At 35.8% G+C, this 18,019-nt stretch overlaps 1 protein-coding gene across 3 annotated transcripts in view; it reads right to left on the bottom strand.

Annotated features, from left to right (window-relative positions):
* Positions 1–1,377: 1,377 nt before the first annotated feature.
* The window catches only part of NAA16 (N-alpha-acetyltransferase 16, NatA auxiliary subunit), a 66,966-nt gene continuing 50,324 nt past the window's right edge, over positions 1,378–18,019 (bottom strand). The window contains exons 13-20 of one of the 3 annotated variants that reach the window (XM_023208906.2): positions 16,578–16,706; positions 10,849–11,062; positions 9,204–9,397; positions 6,140–6,248; positions 5,616–5,714; positions 4,687–4,830; positions 3,595–3,692; positions 1,378–3,009 (exon numbers count right to left, since the gene is read on the bottom strand). In XM_023208906.2, coding sequence (XP_023064674.1) covers positions 2,812–3,009; positions 3,595–3,692; positions 4,687–4,830; positions 5,616–5,714; positions 6,140–6,248; positions 9,204–9,397; positions 10,849–11,062; positions 16,578–16,706 — 1,185 coding nt within the window. In that variant the 3' untranslated portion in view covers positions 1,378–2,811. Of the gene's footprint in view, positions 3,010–3,594; positions 3,693–4,686; positions 4,831–5,615; positions 5,715–6,139; positions 6,249–9,203; positions 9,398–10,848; positions 11,063–15,861; positions 16,005–16,577; positions 16,707–18,019 lie in introns of those variants that run through there. The other 2 variants (XR_002731009.1, XR_002731008.1) reach the window with 2 other exon arrangements.

Below are 18,019 nucleotides of genomic sequence, written 5' to 3' on the forward strand. Positions count from 1 at the left end.
GCACAACAGCAGACTTGAATTGTGAGAGACCAGTATGAGACTTTCAAAGCCTATTTACTGCCTGGTCTCTTACTGAAAGTCTGCTGGCCCTTGGTTCTAGCTAACAACTCAATCCAAGATCTACTATGGTTCTTGACTCTGTAGACTTCTGCCCATTACATTCATTCAGTTCCTCAAGAAACAGATCACAGAAAACCTGAGGCCAAATTCTTAAATTATCACCCTATGCCTGGAATCTTTGTGCCTTTTCCTATCTGTTCTGGTAAACTTGACTGTATCACCTGGAACAAACTTTTTTCTTGTGAGACTAAAGACTTCTCTAAGTGTCTATCTTTCAAACGCTTCTCCTTTGGGGCTGGCCTATTCCCCTTTAACTTTCTGGAGACTAAAAAGGCCTCTCCCAAGGTTGGGGGAATGGTGAAGGTAGAGGGTGGAGACACGACACACCCTGCCTTCCTTATCCTAATGAAGATTCCTGTCCATGTCCCAGGTTTATGATGTTTTATACTCGAAGGAGAACGCAGACAGGAAGAACAGAATCAGTATATACTGACCAATACACTACTGTTTTCACTAATTTCTGTATCCCTTTACCTTGCCTCCCATACGCGTACCTCAAATTTTACTACTCACATCTCAACTGCATCTGCCCCAGAACTCTCAAACTCTAAACGGCTCCAATCAAATACTTTTTAAAAGGCTGTTGCTGAAAGCACAATTTCCACATTATGAGTGGCATATTTTATGCAAATATCATTTTGCTGAAAGTAACATGAATTATGTATGTGTCAGGATACTTCTGACAAAGATGAACTACAGATGTTCCTCAACTTATGCTAGGGTTATGTCTCAATAAACCTGTCGTAAGTTGACAATTTCATAAATCAAAAATGCATTTAATATACCTAACCTGTTAAACATCATAGCTTAGCCTCGCCTACCTTAAATGTGCTTAGAACACTTACATTAGCCTACAATTGGGCAAAATCATCTAACACAAAGCCTATTTTATAATAAAGTATTGAGTATCTTATGCAAAAGTACTGTATTGTATATCACCAGCCCAGGAAAAAACCAAAATTCAAAACTCGAAGTACAGTTTCTACTGAAGCATATCACTTTCGCACCATGGTAGAGTTGAAAAATCTTAAACCGTTCTAAGCCAATGATCATCTGTAGCTACAAAATTATTAAAATACTAAACGACAAGCTACTGCAGCACAAAAATATACTGGGTAGGTGGTTACTGAGAATTACATTTTTTATAAAACTTGAAAAGATTAAGGTGATTAAGTTTTTACTTCCTCGAAGAACATTTTGCAGAAAATATTGGTAGTGTGAAGCAGTAACAAAACACAAACATAAACATAAATAAGCAACTGTGTACAAAATAATTTATTATAGCATTATCTAGGTTGGCATTATTTTACAGTGAGTTTTTCCTGTCGCAATAAGTATGAATCTAAATAGATTAAGGTGAAAGAAAACGTGTGTCTAAATAAAATCTCCCTTTTTGAATGTATTATTTGTCTTAATAAAGGGAAGCATTAATATTACAGACATATTTACAAGGTTCGGAACATAAGTGATTCCATTACTGTTTTCTGTACAAGATAGAACAAAAAGCTATTCACCTGCCCCCCAAAAAAATACTGTTTAACAACACTATGTTTTAATTGTTAAACTAATGAGTTTCAAATCTCATTCTGCTGAGATATAAAAATGCATTTAATGGTCAATGCATGGCTATAAGAATAAGAACGTTTCATTTTAATTTGTTTTCGGCCCCTATAATGCTCCCCGGAAGCATACCTCAGTATAAGCTACTTGTTAACATTCGAAATAACTTAGTTAAGAAAGCATTAATTCTTGCCTGTGGGCTTTTAAGACTGGGAGAGAGATGCAACAATTTTACCAGTGAATTTCCATGACTGACAGGCAAACCAGCCTTCACATTCTAAAATCATCTACATAAAACTAGAGTACCCCATTCAACCAGAAAGTACAATTTTCATGAATACTACAAAGGAAATAGTAAACTGCGAAATATTACAATGAAAAAAAGGGCGAATTAAATTTTAAAATAAACTTCAGTACCTGCCAAGAAGAACTCCTTTTTTATGAGGTGGAGTCTTGCTCTGTCGCCCATGCTGGAGGGCAGTGGCGTGATCTCGGCTCCCTGCAACCTCCACCTCCCGGGTTCAAGCGATTCTCCCGCCTCAGCTCCCGAGTAGCTGGGATTACAGGTGTGTGCCACCACGTCTGGCTAAATTTTTGTAGTTTCAGCAGACAAGGGGTTTCACCATGTTGGCCAGGCTGATCTCGATCTTCTGACCTCAGGTGATTCGCCGATCTGGGCCTCCCAAAGTGCTGGGATTACAGGTGTAAGCCACTACGCCCAGCCTCCATATTGTTTTTAACATATAGTTAACACTTTAAAACTGATGCGCTTTAATTAAAAAGCAAGCAAATAAACAATAAAACAAACAGACGAAGAATCAAAGCACAGATCCTGAAATCAGAATCTAAAGAAAATAATACAGTGGGGTTGTATACAACTTAGCTTAGTAAGAAATGATCATATAGAAGCGACAGCTAACCACAAAACTGTGTAAGAACTAACAGGTAATTTTAACAGATGGTTGTGTAAATTGGCAGGTCAGGTAAAGAATAAAATAAGCTTACAGAATATGCCATTTAAAAATCCTAACCAAATATTTCATTTCATACATGTATTAAAACGCACCCTGGAAAAGAAACCCTGATCTCAATTCAGCTTTGAGTCTATAGGAGTCTACTTTCTAGGAGATTTCAAATTTCATTTGCCAAGACATCATAATTAGCTGTATGGTTCAGTGCCACATTAGGATTGTCGACTTCATTCACAGCAGGCAAGAAGGCAGATGTAAAAGGAAGCAGGTTATGACAGGCCATCCTATATTCTTCATATTGGGAACTACAGTTCCCAAAGCTGCCATCAAGCAGTGCTTCAGAAACCTTTATTAATGTCTAGTGAAACAAAGGGAAAACACAAATTATTTAAAAATAATAAGCTCGCAGTTAATAACCACTTTAATCAAAAGATGCAATGTGTTAATCAAATTGAGAAAGCTGCCTCAGTCTAAAATAACGCCTTGCAATCTACACAGCAAGCGATCACCTCAAAAAAGGCACATTAAAAAATCAACCCTGAAAAAGGCAGTAAAATTCCAATAACTGAAAAAGAGAACCTTTTAAAACTGTGATCACTAAAAATCAAAGTGTCCTTTACTAAAAACAATAGCTCACATTTACTGAGTACTTAACAACGTGCCAGGCACTAAGCACTTCACATTTTATTATTTCAGTTAACTCTTACATGGATTCTGTGAGAGCAGTAGTATTTTCACCCTCATCTTAAAAATGAGGAAAAAGAAGCTAAGAGACATAACTTGCCTAAAGTTACACATCTCATAACTGATAGAGCTAAGAGACAACTTGCCTAAGGTTACACATCCAGGCATAACTCTGAAGGCCTACTTAAGAATTATGCTGTAAAGACACGTTTTGTTAGATCACAGTGTAAGCATAAATCAGCCAATGAAAAAATCTTACCTTTACATTTTTATCTTTTATAGTTTCATCCAGTCTAGTGGCTATAGCAATTGCTTTCTCTTGCCTTGACTTGTCCAGAAAATACATCATTTTAGCACCTGAAATACCAAGGCATTTCAAAATGAATAAACACCTATACTTTACATTTTATATGATATCAAGTGGCCAGTGACTTAAAATATGGTTTTAAGTGTTTAATCAGTGGTAAGCTGGAGCTGGCTCCTACCAGCTCATGAGAGCCAAGTGTGACATTTCTTTCCTACCTCCTATTCAGTAGCATCCCATTGATAGCTTAGGCCATGATCAGAGTATTTATATCATGAAAATACACTACAAATCAGAGCTTTTCCCTTCACAAAAAGATGGTTATTAAACATCTATCAGATGAACACTGATTTAACAACTTCCTTCCCTTAGAAATAAAATTCAAAATGTAAATATGGACTGCCCTGTGATATCAATCAGTATTTTAGCTAAAACTATGAAAAAAGAAAAAACTATGAAAAAAGAAAAATATTCTAAAATAAAACATCTAAGGAATAAATTACTGTCTGTCACAGAGGAGGAGAGTGGGGGTGGGGAAAACAGGAAAATGTTTGCATATTCAAAAACAAAGTAAAATTTTCAAAAATAAAACACAGTTGATATTTCTCCTATAAATTATAAGAAAAAACATACTCCAGCTTGGGTGACAGAGTGAGGCTCCATTTAAAAAAAAAAAAAGAAAAAAGAAATCATTCATAACCATACTCCCCAAATCAACATTAAAGCTTTCATAGACACTTCCTTTCAGCCTTTTTCCCATGCACAGTTGAGATTACATTGTATGTTCAATCCTGCACATGTATTATAAAAGTATTTGCCGTTATTACAAACCCTTTGAATAAACATCACTTTAAATCTGATATTACATCCTATGAATCCATCACCGTTTCCCCTATTATTGAACATAACATTAAATTTGTCCACATTTCTCTCCCCATACTCACACACAGTAAGTACTGTTCATTTGCTTTAAATTTTGGGGGTGTCAAAACTTTCTTTTTGTTCGCTTTTCCATAAGCATTTTAACTCTGGGGGCTACATACAAACCTGAAAGTAGATGCTGAAGAGAGGTAGCATTATGTTTCAGAAAATCCTCATTAAAACTTTCCAAATCCTTGTTGACAAATATTTTCTGCATTTCTTGAGATAGAACTTGGCTCACAATGTCTGGAAGATTACTATGATTAGACACTATAAAAACAAAAACAGTTGGATTTTTTGTTTTTGATCTGTCCTTCAAAAAAAAAAAAGAAAAAAAAAAACCTTTTGAAAACCCTTTATGGTCGGGTGCAGTGGCTCACACCTGTAATCCCAGCACTTTGGGAGGCTGAGGTGGGCGAATCACTTGAGGTCAGGAGTTTGAGACCAGCCTGGCCAACATGGTGAAATCCCATCTCTACTAAAAATAAAAAAATTAGCCGGGCATGGTGGTACGCGCCTGAAGTCCCAGCTACTCAAGAGGCTGAGTCAGGAGAATCGCTTGAATCCGGGAGGTGGAGGTTGCAGTGAGCCAAGATCACACCATTGCACTCCACTGTCTCAAAAACAACAACCAAAAAAACCCTTTATTATTAAACTTGATTTTACATAGTAAAATTATTATTGTTCCTTCGGAATATAAATACATCCTAGCAAATGCACTCATTTCTACCATCTCCTGGTAACATGTCTATTTTATAGACACATGTTCATTTAACTACTATGTAAATTATTTATTTTGCTTTACGTTATTGCAAATCTCTTTAATGTCCACCAGCTTAATGTAAAACAACTTATATTTGCTTCTCTCAGTGGCATCCCATTGACAGCTTGGGCCATGATCAGAGTATGTGTATCATGAAAATACAAATCAGGGCTTTTTACTTCACAAAGAGAGGGTTATCAAATATTTATCAGATCAACAGTGATTTAACAATTGCCTCCCCTTAGAAATGATATAATTCATAAATGTAAATATGGGCCTTCTTTATACTTACCAGATTTAGAAAATCTAATTAAACATTCATGTAACCACGGGTTATTACTGTTAATGGCAAAAGCTCGTTTGACAGACTGCAGCATTAACAGAAACTTGCCTGTGTCAGAAAAAATACAAAAGTAATAGCATTAATACTTACATGTTATTTTCCTCACTTTATTTTAGTCTCACTTAAGTCCAATAACAAAACGCTACCTTTTTTATAACACTCTTAAGCAAAATTTAAAGTTGACTCTGGCTATCAAAGTCAACTATGGCTTTCTAAAGAAAAGCTTGAAAAATCATAAAAAATTGCTTCAGGTAGACAATTTGTATGCTTGTTCAAACTATTCTTACACTGGATTTGATAGTACTATTCTAATTTAGTACCCACTGAAGTTTTGAGTAGCCAAGGAAAAGAGCCTTTGTAGAAGGCTGAAACGGAAATCTAAGAAACAAAATAGAACTAACTGACAAAGATTACACTGAATATGGTCACAAATATAATTAAAGATTAAAAACTGAATTCAAACTATTTATTACCTTTTCTAAAATATATTTCAAATGCTAACAGATGAGTGTCAATGTTATCAGCAACAAGGTTCTTAAGAGGTATAAGGAACTTAACGGCTTCCTCTAATGGATTTTCTACCTATTTTGAAACAGAAAGGAAAATTACTTAAAAAACATCAGTACAAGTCAAATTTCCCCTAAAATTTTATATTAACATATGTCTAAAGTAATTTAGATGGCTTTCTTTATAAAACTAAAAAACAAGAAAACATTTAAAAATCGTCTGTAAATAAATTCAAAGTATACAATCAATACTTTCCAAAACAGAAATAGCTTTTTTTCTGGTTACAAAATCAAGATAATTTTACTAAAACAAACAAATACATAAAGTTATTACACAGACTTAAAGAGACGGTACATCACGTACTGATAGTCCCTTATATACTATAAACATCTAAAGTAAGGAGACAAATAAAATGGCATCAAACAGTAAAGAGACGTTAATAAAATTTAAAACGCTTATAATATAGTTGACCCACGAACAATGAGAGCATTAGGGGAGCTGACCCTCCCCCATGCAGGTGAAAATCTGTGTGTAACTTCTGACTCTCCCAACTTCACTACTAATAGCCTGTTGACTGGAAGCCTTACCAATAACATGAACAGCTGATTAACACATATTGTACATGTTGTATTATATACTGTATTCTTACAATAAAGTAAACTATAGAAAATAAAATGTTATTAAGAAACTCATAAGGAAGAGAAAATCTATTTGCTACTCATTAAGTGGAAGTGGATCATTATCCTTGTCTTCATGTTGGGTAGGCTGAAGAGGAGGGGCTGGTTTTGCTACCTCAAGGACGGCGGGGATGTAGGAGGTAGAAAGGGAAGCAGAAGAGGCAGGCACATTCCATCTAACTTTATGTAAGTACACTATAATTTCTTTTTGCTTTTACATTTATTTAAAAATGTTTCAAATGCTAACAGATGTGTGTCAATGTACCAAATGTACAAAGATGTACCAATTTTTCCCCTGTTTGGTTTCAGTGCCTTTATCATAGAAGGGTCCATGTCATAAAAGTCAAAAATGGTCTTGAATAATCGGAACTCTTTTGCCAGAATGTCTAATGTCCATCTGTTTTCTGGCACTACTGCTTCTATGTCTTCTTCCTCATCATCTGGCTATGGTTTGGAAGCACTCATCTCCATCAAGTTGTTAACTCCTCTGTTGTGGCATTTATTAGCTCTTGAATTTCTCCAGGTTTCCTAATCTTGAAGCCCTTTACCGCCATCTCCACTTTTTTTGTTTGTTTGCCATAACCACAATCTCTTTTATGATTTCCTTGATTGGTTCTGTCATAAATCCTGTGAAGTTGTATACAACATCTGGACACCAGCAGGGATTTATTGTTTCAGGTTTGATGGCTTTCAATGCTTTATCTGTTAACAATGATGGCATCCTCAATGATGTAATCTTTCCAGCCTTTCATAATGTTCTACTGGCGTTCTCCTCCATAGCGTTGAAAATCCTTTCCATAGAGTACCAGACATAATGAGTCTTAAAGGTCCTTATGACCCCCCCAATCTAATCTAGAGGCGGAATTAGAGACATGTTTGGGGTCACGTAGGCCACTTATACACTTTTGGAGTTGAACTCACGAGGTTCTGGATGGCCAGGGGTTCTGTCCAGTTATCAAAAGAACTTTAAAAGGCAGTCCCTTACTGGCAAGGTACTTCCTCACTTCAGAGACAAAAAGCATTGATGGAACCAATCCAGAAAAAGGGTTCTCACTGTCCAAGCCTTCTTGTTGTAAAACCAAAAGACTGGCAGCTGTTATCTTTTCCCTTCAAGGCTCAGGGGTTAGTAGCTTTATAGATAAGGGTAGCCATGGTCATAACCCCAACTGCATTTGCACAAAATAGTAGAGTTAGCTTATCCCTTCCTGCCTTAAATCCTAGTGTTCGCTTATTTTCCTTACTAATAGATGTCCTTTGTGGCTTTTATTTTTTCCTGTTATAGAGCACTTTTTGTCTACATTAAAAATCTGTTCAGGCAGATACTCCTTCTCCTCAAGGATTTTCTCAATAGCATCTGAAACTTCTCTGCTGGCTCTTGGTGAGAAGTTGATTGTTCTGTTATCCGGACATTTTTCAAGCCAAACATCTTTCTAAAGTTATCAAACCATCCTTTGCTGGACCCTCGAAGTTCAAACCTATGTTGTTCAAAGGTCAACTGTATTAGACTTACAGTGAATAAACCAAAAAACTAAACATTTCCTTAAATCTGATCCCAAAACAACTATTAACACTTGAGAAAATCCTGGAGGTACTATCTCTTTGTAGCTAAAACATTTCTAATAAGACATATAAGGTGAAATGATTCCATATGTAATGGACAATTGTACTGCTGCTATAACAAATTACCAAATATTTAGTGACTTAAAACAACAACTTATTATGTTATAGTTTTATAGGTTAAAAGTCCAACATGGGTCTCACTGGGCTTACAATCAAGGTGTCAGCAGGACTGCATTCTCTTTGGAGACTCGAAGGGGGAATCCGTTCAATGCCTTTTTCAGCTTCTCTAGACTGCCCACATTCCTTAAGCTTGTGGCACCCTCCTTCCATCTTCAAAGCCAGCAACAGCAGGTTGAGTCCTCCTGACACTGCATCATTCTGACCTCTGCTGCTAGCATCCTCAACTTTTAAGGTCCCTTTTGATGATATTAGGACTACATGGACAATCCAGGCTAACCTCTCTATCTTGAGGTCAATTCATTACAACCATAAATTCCATCCCCCACCTTAATTCTCCCCTGCCATGTAAGGTTACATATTCACAGGTTGGGGGGGATCAGAACACAGACACCTTTGCAGGGCCATTACTCTGCCTACTACAATTACAATTCTATGTATAACTTGCATTAGCCAAAATTTGTACGTTGTCACTCAAAGATAATTGACAGCTGTTGTTAAAACCTTGAAATATTTCAAATGACTTCTTACAGATTTAAATAAATCATGTTACAACTGTCAGAACAGAACCAAATAAAATAAATTTTACCACATATGACAGTAAAACCCATCTCACCCTTTCTAATTTTTCAGGTACAAGTTCTTCCTTAAGGCCACTGGCTTCTTCTTCTTCTTCATCTCTTTTTTTCTTTTGATTTTTCTGTTGACGTTCTCTTTCTGCATGCTTTCTTTCTTCTTCTAGCTTAGCCTTTTTCTGGGCTCTTCTCTGCTTGCTAAGCATTTTCTTCAATTCTTTGGCTGACAGGTTTTCTATAAATATCCAAATGAACAAAAATTCTGAGTCAATGTTTGCATTTTCCTCGTATTCTTCTGTAATACATACTGTTAGTATGGTTGTCCCTTGGTATCAGCGGGCAATTGATTCAGGACCCCCACCCCCCACCCCAAAACATCCACTGATACACAAGCCTGTGATATAAAATGACACAGTGTTTGCATACAACCTATGCACATCCTCCCATATACTTTAAATTAGATCAGCTTTTAAATCTTTCACCTTCCTTTTGCTTTAAGTTGCATATAATGATTTCACTTTTTCATAAATTATATTATGGTCTATAGGTATGCCTAAAATAATGTAAACGCTATGTAAACAGTTGTTATACTGCATTGTTCAGGAAATACTAATAATGACAAGAAAAAAGTCTGAACATGTTTAGTACAGATGCAATTTAAAAAAACATATTTTTGATTTGTGGTTGATTGATTGAATCCACCCATGTGGAACCCACAAACATGGAGGGCCAGTTGTATACTTTTTTTTCCGGTTTTGGCTGGGCAAGGAGGGACGCAGAGGCAACCCATATAAAAGTTTTTAGAAAGTGTATCCCCAGTGACTAGCACAAAGTTGGGCACACAAAGGACAGCCAGTAAATGTTGCATTAACTAAAATTGACCAATTGTAGCCCAGTTCTGCCTCCTACACAATACATGACTCCAGGCAAATCACTTTGTCCTTTTCAGTATCAAGTCTTTCAAGAATAAGTGAGAATACATAAAAACATCTGTGATCTCTAAACATTATATAAATATTAGAAATGAATAGTTACCTAGGAATATTTGAGATAGTTATCTAGGCACATTTCATGTTAACTATTTCTCAAATATTCCTAGATATTAACATTCTAGTGAAAACACTGTACAGATATTCTCACTGATATTCTTATTTTTAATAAAGTAAGTACTAGAAATTTTAAGATTATATATTTTTCCCTAAAGGGCTCAAAGCTATTTTCAGTTACAATTTTTTTTAAAAAAAAGAAAAAATCTAGGTCACAGACGTATCTATGTTTCCTAAACTTGTCTTTTTAAAATGGTTGTAGCGACAGGGGTAATGCTATGTTGCCCAGACTGGTCTTGAACTCCTGGCCTCCAATGATCTGCCTGCCTTGGCCTCCTAAAGTGCTGTGATAACAAGCGTGAACCACCATACCCAGTTCCTAAATTGGTCTTTCAGAAGATAAAAACGAAAAGAATTCTAAGTTGTTCCATTAAACTAATTTGGAAGCATCAGCTACAAAATATCATCCCACTTTTTTCAACTCTCTCCGCAGCATTTTTGTTCTTTGGCATATGAGTTATCTAATGTTTGTCTTCAACTCCAAAGACAATATATTAATATTTTTCTAAGTATTGTGTATGCTAATGGCATTCTGAAATTTAGCGTCCTTTTAAAATCTTTTAAGTTCCTATTCAGTTACCTGAGTTTATTTCTTGTTGTTTGCTTTCATTGGTTAAGGGATTATCATACAATTTCAAGTATATTTCAATCGCTGATCTAGCAGCCTTGAAATAAAAGGCATGTCTTCTGAGTATATCTTCTAATCTCAAAAGGTCAACATAGGCACGAAGGGTCATCTTTCTCATGCAGTATGTATGGAAGTCGAATTGGTCATCGGTTATCTCAAAAAAATGCTTAAAAACAAAAATCACAAAATTAACCTTTACATTTATGTCAATAATGTCTACCTTGTGAAAAAAAAATTGTAAAAAGCCCAAAAAACAATTTAAACAGTCACAATTTTCACTTAGCTGCCCTCTCCAATGTTCAACACTATAAAGGATATGAATTTTTTTTTTGCATTCAACTTGAACTTTCTCTTCCTACAAACCATGCCCATTCCCTACAAATCATATTTTGTGATACTCAACTTGTATATAAGTCAAAAGATCAGGTTATTTTTTAAACCTGAAAATTACCATATATTAATATTTTAGTTTTAATGAAATACTCTTCCTCCATATTCCCTAAAAACCAGCATGGCACAGTTAAACAGAGCTCTAAATGAAGACTAAATATGTGTAGGTTCACACTAAATATTCACAAATCTAGTCAACTCTATGCTTTTCAAGGGCAATCCTTACCCACTGCCTGCCACAGGGCCTAATACATAGCAGACATTTAATAAGCACAGTATTTGCCCACTCAAGAGATAAGCTTCTTATTAGGGATGAGACCCTGAATTAGCCATTTAATTTCCTAGACTCTTAATTATGTAATCTAAGTTAAGAATAAAGAAATCCATACAGCCAATTTCTTAAGGTTGTTAAAAGGATCAAATAATGTATTTTAAAGTTCATTTTCAACAATAAACTGTTACATAAATATAGAACTTGATGGTTTTCTCTTACTCAATAAGCTCCCATTAACTATCTACATTCCATTTTAGCAGAAGTTCTGAAACTGGAATCTACGCATAAACAAGCATAAAAACTTCTTCCTAAGGAGAGAGCTCAAAAGCTTTCATCCAATTTTCAATGGATTCATGGCCAAAAGAGGTTAAGAACTAATCCCTTCCATGAAAGGTGAACACTAACCCTCTGCCCCTCCCCCAACAAAACAATCTTATACTTGTACTGTTTCCCCTGCATGCATTTCCATCTCTGACTTCTTTTTTTAAACTTTAGTTTTTCCAAAATCATATAGAAAAATGAGTGATTTAATACACCAATATAGATCAAGCTTTCCTACTAGTTCACGTTCCCTCTGTCCTGGGGATAGTTAAGTCACTGTGCAGAGGACACATTAGTAATTATCCATAATCATCTGATAATTATTTTGGTAATTAGAAACACACTATATACAGAATTACATTAAGTACCTGAGACTTTAAGAGAAAAATTATAAGAAGAATAAAAATACACAGTATGGAGGGCAAGAAACAGAAAAAGTGAACATTTCACATTAGTTTATGACTAAAAAGCCACGCTTTAATGATGTTATATTTGAAAACTGCATCTTTCCCACCAATAAAATGAAATAAATATTAACATGAACTTATTTTTAAATCAAAGGATTACATATTTCATAAAGTTGTTAGTGGTTTTTCTTAATGTAAATCAAGTTATAACTGGCACAAGAATATTTTAAAAATTCAATACAGTTAACTAAAGAAAAATGGCGGCGCTAAAGTCCTGGAACACATAATCAGATGAAAACATCTAAGAGATTACAGGACATTCTTTTAGGTTGAGAAACATCTGAAAAAAGGCAGATGACAAACTTCAAGAGATATTCCTAGCAGCATTAACAGAGATTTTAAGTTAAGTCTTGGAGGGGGCCGTATGTAACCACAAATATTTAAGCCACCTCTTTATCAGTAACAGCCCATAGGCTGCCTCTCTCCAGTTAATGTCTTCCATAAATTGGGTGACCAACCTATCCTAGTTTGCCAGAGGTCCTCTCAGTTTTTCCACTGAAAGCATTGTGTCTTGGGAACCCACTCAGCCTCAAGCAAACCTGGCTTGTTAATCACTCCATAATAAACTAATGGTGATAGACAGAATATGGCTAAATTAAAAACAAGTGGGCTACTGCAGCCACAGCTGATTGTAATATCTGCTTTTGGAAAAAACAGTGTATTGCAGAATACTATATAGAAACAACTAAATAATCTTGGGTTGAATTTTTTTTTAACTTTTTCTTTGGGGTTATAGATACAGAGGAAGTAGCAAAGGTGTACATCCTTCCCTCAGTTTCCCCCAAAGGTTATAGCCTACGTAACTACAATACAGTATCAAAACCAAGAAACTGACATTGGTACAATGTGTGTATAGTTCTATGTGATCTATCATTTGTAGATTCGTGTAACCACTACCATAACAAACAGAACTAATCCATTGCCATGAAGCTCCCCCTTGGGTTGATTTTTCAGTCTCAAAACACAAAAATATGCTACACAACATCAACAGATAAAGTTAGTTTCCCTGTACCTTTTGGTCAAACATGAAGGGCATGATAAAAATCACTTAGCTCACTGCAGAAAACTAAGTATTCAAATCTTAACATACAGCTCACACCCTTAACTCTCTCCCCCTAAGCAAGAATTAAGAAAAGCCGTTCAGGCCGGGCGCAGTGGCTCACGCCTGTAATCCCAGCACTTTGGGAGGTCGAGATGGGCGGATCATGAGGTCAGGAGATTGAGGCCATCCTGGCTAACACAGTGAAACCCCGTCTCTACTACAAAAGACCAAAAAAATTAGCCAAGTGTGGTGGCGGACGCCTGTAGTCCCAGCTACTCGCCAGGCCGAGGCAGGAGAATGGCGAGAACCCGTGAGGCGGAGCTTGCAGTCAGCCGAGATAGCGCCACTGCACTCCAGCCTGGGCAAGAGAGTGAGACTCTGTCTCAGGAAAAAAAAAAAAAAGCCATTCTTAGGATCTTTCTCCTAGCCCAGATTCTCCTTCCCACTACCTCTCAGAGTTACAGGATGTGACTAGTAAGAGCTTATACAAAGAGAGGCACCAAAAACCTCTGGATTTAAAAAATAATACCTAGGTCAACTAGGAAAATAAGCAACTCAATTTACTTAATAGACAATCTGTTGTTATAAAGCATGTTGTCAATTTGATAAAGATACAATAGAAGATAAAGTTATGATCTTCCTATGTTTAGATCTATCAGAAGTCCTAGGTCTTATCAAAGAGTTAGAAATATATATATTGTTGCCCTGTTTCATATCTAAGTCAGCACTCTAAAATAATGATAATCCAATCACCAGAAGTCTAACAGTAAAAGAAAAACAATGGAAAGAAAGAAAATCCAATTATTGAAAGATAAAATAGGTTCAAATGTTATTCTCAACACAAGTTTAAATCTAACATTTTGAAGAACGTTGTTTTGTTTTAATAAAACTCAAGTTTCAAACATCAGATTGGGTTGGACTACAAAACCTTAAAATATAACCCTAAAATCTTATGAAGTGGGGCAAGATGAAAACAGAAAAGATACTACACTAGCTTATTCTAGAATTCCAACTTTTCAAATCCAATTACTAAGAGCTCAAAGCAGTATGTATCCTGGCTGAAACTGCCTTCAACAAAGGTAACTCCTGAATGACTTCTTCAAAGCAGAATAAAGACCTAACCCTTATTTGAACTTATTTCACAATTCACTAACCTTCTATTTAGAAGATAAACTGCAAAGTTTTATTTCTGAAAGGTGTATGTGTCCTTATTAAAATATTTAAAACCCAGGCATAAGGTAACTCATATAGATACCTATTATAATAAATCTGAAGCTTGTAATTACTCCTAAATCCTTCCAATTATATTAAGAATTTTAGATATTAGAAATTAAGCATTAATCATTCCATCAACCTATTTAGTCACCCTATTTATACGAAACACATTTCTACATATAACCGCACATGTAGAATATACCTAATATCTATAAAAGAGTTGCCTTATTTGCTTTTAGTATGGATATATTCATTTTAGACTAGCTTACAAGTGGCATAAGAGTAGGTTCTTTTCTGATGTTTCTACTTCTTTCTTATCTCAAATGTTAACAGTAAACCCTAAAGCTTCCAGCGACAATAATTATGTAACATGACCAGAGGGTGATGATTTCTGCCATTTTAATCTATGACAACCACTGATTTTCCTGTAGTTTCTTTTTTCAAAACTGCTTTTTACCACTTAATTTCTTGAACTATGTCAGTAGATTTTCTGACATTACAGAATTTTTTTCCATGCAACTCAGCCAAAATCACTAAAAATTTAAGGAAAAGCGTAATCTAAATGAAACTTAGTCATGGAAGATATACTTATCATATTCTAAAAATTCTCAAAAATTATTAAAAAGAATAAAGCAATATAGTCATCAATGTTAAAATAAATGGAATTTAAGTTCAAGAAGTTCAGAACTATAATGATCCTTAGTATATTCAAATTTCATTTAAATAGAAAATCTGGTAAATTTCTAGTTATGGTCTTGCTGAACTACTAATTCGTAAGTGCCTATAGCAGCCTCTTCATAAGGGAAACAATTTACTTCTCACTGAGAATGTCCTAGTTAATAAAAATGTATCTTTCCTTAATAACAAGCAGAATGCTCTTAAAATAATGGTCCTCTAGGGAGTGTTATAACCTAGTGATCTGCGGTTTCATCAAGGAAACAAGAGCCTGATTTAACTAGAATGCTTGGATATTTCACCTATCATCCCAAGGGCTTCATATTTTTCAAGGAGATGAGGAGGATTTTCCCCAGAGATGCAGCCATCAAGCCCAGGCTTAAAAGGGCATGGAAAAACAAACAAACAAAAAACAAAAACAGCGAAAATTAGGTTATTTCTAAAAATGCTTGGGTATAATCCTAGTTCCAGTCCCCATCAAAAGCCACCCCCTAAAATTTAGACTTCCTTGTGGGTAATCTCAGAAGTTTCACATGGGAAAAAGGCCAAAGTGACTGCCACGGTGCAGACATCAGGCTCACCTGACTACGATGCCTGTGGTTCTATACTGCGTCAGGATGGGAACAGTGGTGCCGATTGCCCCCACAACTGAGGGCTGCTGAGGACTGCCTCAGGGGTGCATTTGCGGCTCTTTTCCTCCTGTGGTCCATGTGGAAGGAGAGTGCTTCAGAGATGACAAAGAACAGGAAAACAAAAATTCACACAAAGGAAAAGAAAAGTCCCCTCACTAAGGCACATCACACACATAATCCTAAAAGCAAGCAATAAAATAAGCCTGCAAACTGGCCATAGATTGTTATACAGAATACTGAATGTGAGAGCAAATATCCTGGGAAGACAAACTGGAGAGAGGCTGACTGCGGACCAGATCCTGATATTTTAAAGGGGAAAGAGGTTGCCATCAGTTGTGTGTCCTCTTAGGGTGGTGATGAATATCAAATAATGGCCTAATTAGGGAACAGAAATTTTGAATTTATGTTAATAGCAACAATAGTTTACTAACAATCTTTTTCCTCCAGACAAAAATATATAGACATGTCAAAAGCATAATCACTTGAGGATCAATAAAGCAATCCACTGTTTACAACTTCTGAATGTAAAGAAGGTTAAAGATCAAGAATTTTTTTCACAATGAAGCTCCCAGAGAAGTTAGAAGAGGCAGATGATCCCGTGTAGAAATCTACCTGCTTTTTATCACCTTACAGAGAAAACTGAAGTCAAAATTCTAACAACTTACCCTTTCTACTTCATGACATTTTTTCAAGGCATCCCCGTATCTCCCCAGACGCTGATAAGCTGAAATGCATTCTGTCTGAAACCACATACACTGCATTTCATTTAGATTTTCCATGGCAGATGTTCCTTCCTGAAATGGAAGCATTCAAAACTATAGAGAGCAACAGTGAAACAGATCCTAAAAACCATTTCCTCTTTACAACTAGGGCTACAGTACTATTAGGACAATAGCAGCAATTAGCAAATATATCAGTATGTTTCCAAACATGGTTTTACATTACAATAGTCTCCCCTTATCCAAGGTTTCGCTTTCCATGGTTTCAGTTACCCACAGTCGACCATGGTCTAAAAATATTAAAGGGAAAACTGTAGAAATAAACAATTCGTAAGTTTTCAACTGCATGCCATTCTGAGTATTGTGATAAAATCTTGCACTGTCCCACTCCATCCCACCCAGGTCGTGAATCATCCCTTTGTCTAGTACATCCACACTGTCTGCGACTGACCTGTCACTTAGGAGCCATCTCAGCTATCAGACGGAAAACACACATATACATGATGTCTTATTTACCCAGCTCTGCTGCGGTATTCAACACTCTTCATAGAAAAGACTCCAAATTACTAAATCTTAGTTTTTCAAACACCAAAGTTTTTATTTCATCTATTTAAGAAAGTGTCATATGAAGTATTGTCTATCTTCTCCCTTTCAAGCAAAAGCTATTTCAGCCTTCCTTGCTGACTCGGGGTCACTGTTATGTATATTCAGTATTTGTCAAATCTGTTAGTAATAGTTGCAGGCCTGTTTTTTGGTTTCCCAGTGTCCCTCCTCCATTGTCACTTTCTTTGTGCCCGTGTGTCTGCTTCTATCAGCATCTCCTGTTTCATGCCAACTCTTCTACTTTAATATTTCTCCTTTGCAGTGGGCTGACAAAACCAAATAACTGAATTTGTTAATTCAGGCTCAATAAAAATTCTGAGAGGAGTGTGAGACATAAATTAACCAATTGTAAGTGCAAGGATACTCAAGTTTTGTCACAGTTTAGAAGAGACATTTAAAATGTATTTTGTTTGACCCCAGGAAAGGATGGCAAAGGTACATTTACATAGATGATTTCAGGCTACAGTTTTTACTCACATTTTGTGTATCAGTTCAATTTTCAGAACACATTAAAAGTCTAAAAATTAGTTATCTCTGGGTGAACAGAAATGTTGATGTATTTTCTGTCTTCACTATGGTTGTGTTATATTTTCCATTTTGTTAATGGCCACATATTTTTGTAAGAGGAATGTATTACTTTTCATTTCAAAAAGTTTATCAACTAGAACTATCCAACATGCATCAGCAACTCTGTACAAAAATTCTAAACTGAAAAATCTGCGAGAAGGAAATACGCGCCCTTCACTCATTTATTAGCAAGCAGATATATCCTGATTATTCCGGGT

The sequence above is a fragment of the Piliocolobus tephrosceles genome, chromosome X (assembly GCF_002776525.5).
Source record: "Piliocolobus tephrosceles isolate RC106 chromosome X, ASM277652v3, whole genome shotgun sequence".
Classification (NCBI taxonomy): domain Eukaryota; kingdom Metazoa; phylum Chordata; class Mammalia; order Primates; family Cercopithecidae; genus Piliocolobus; species Piliocolobus tephrosceles.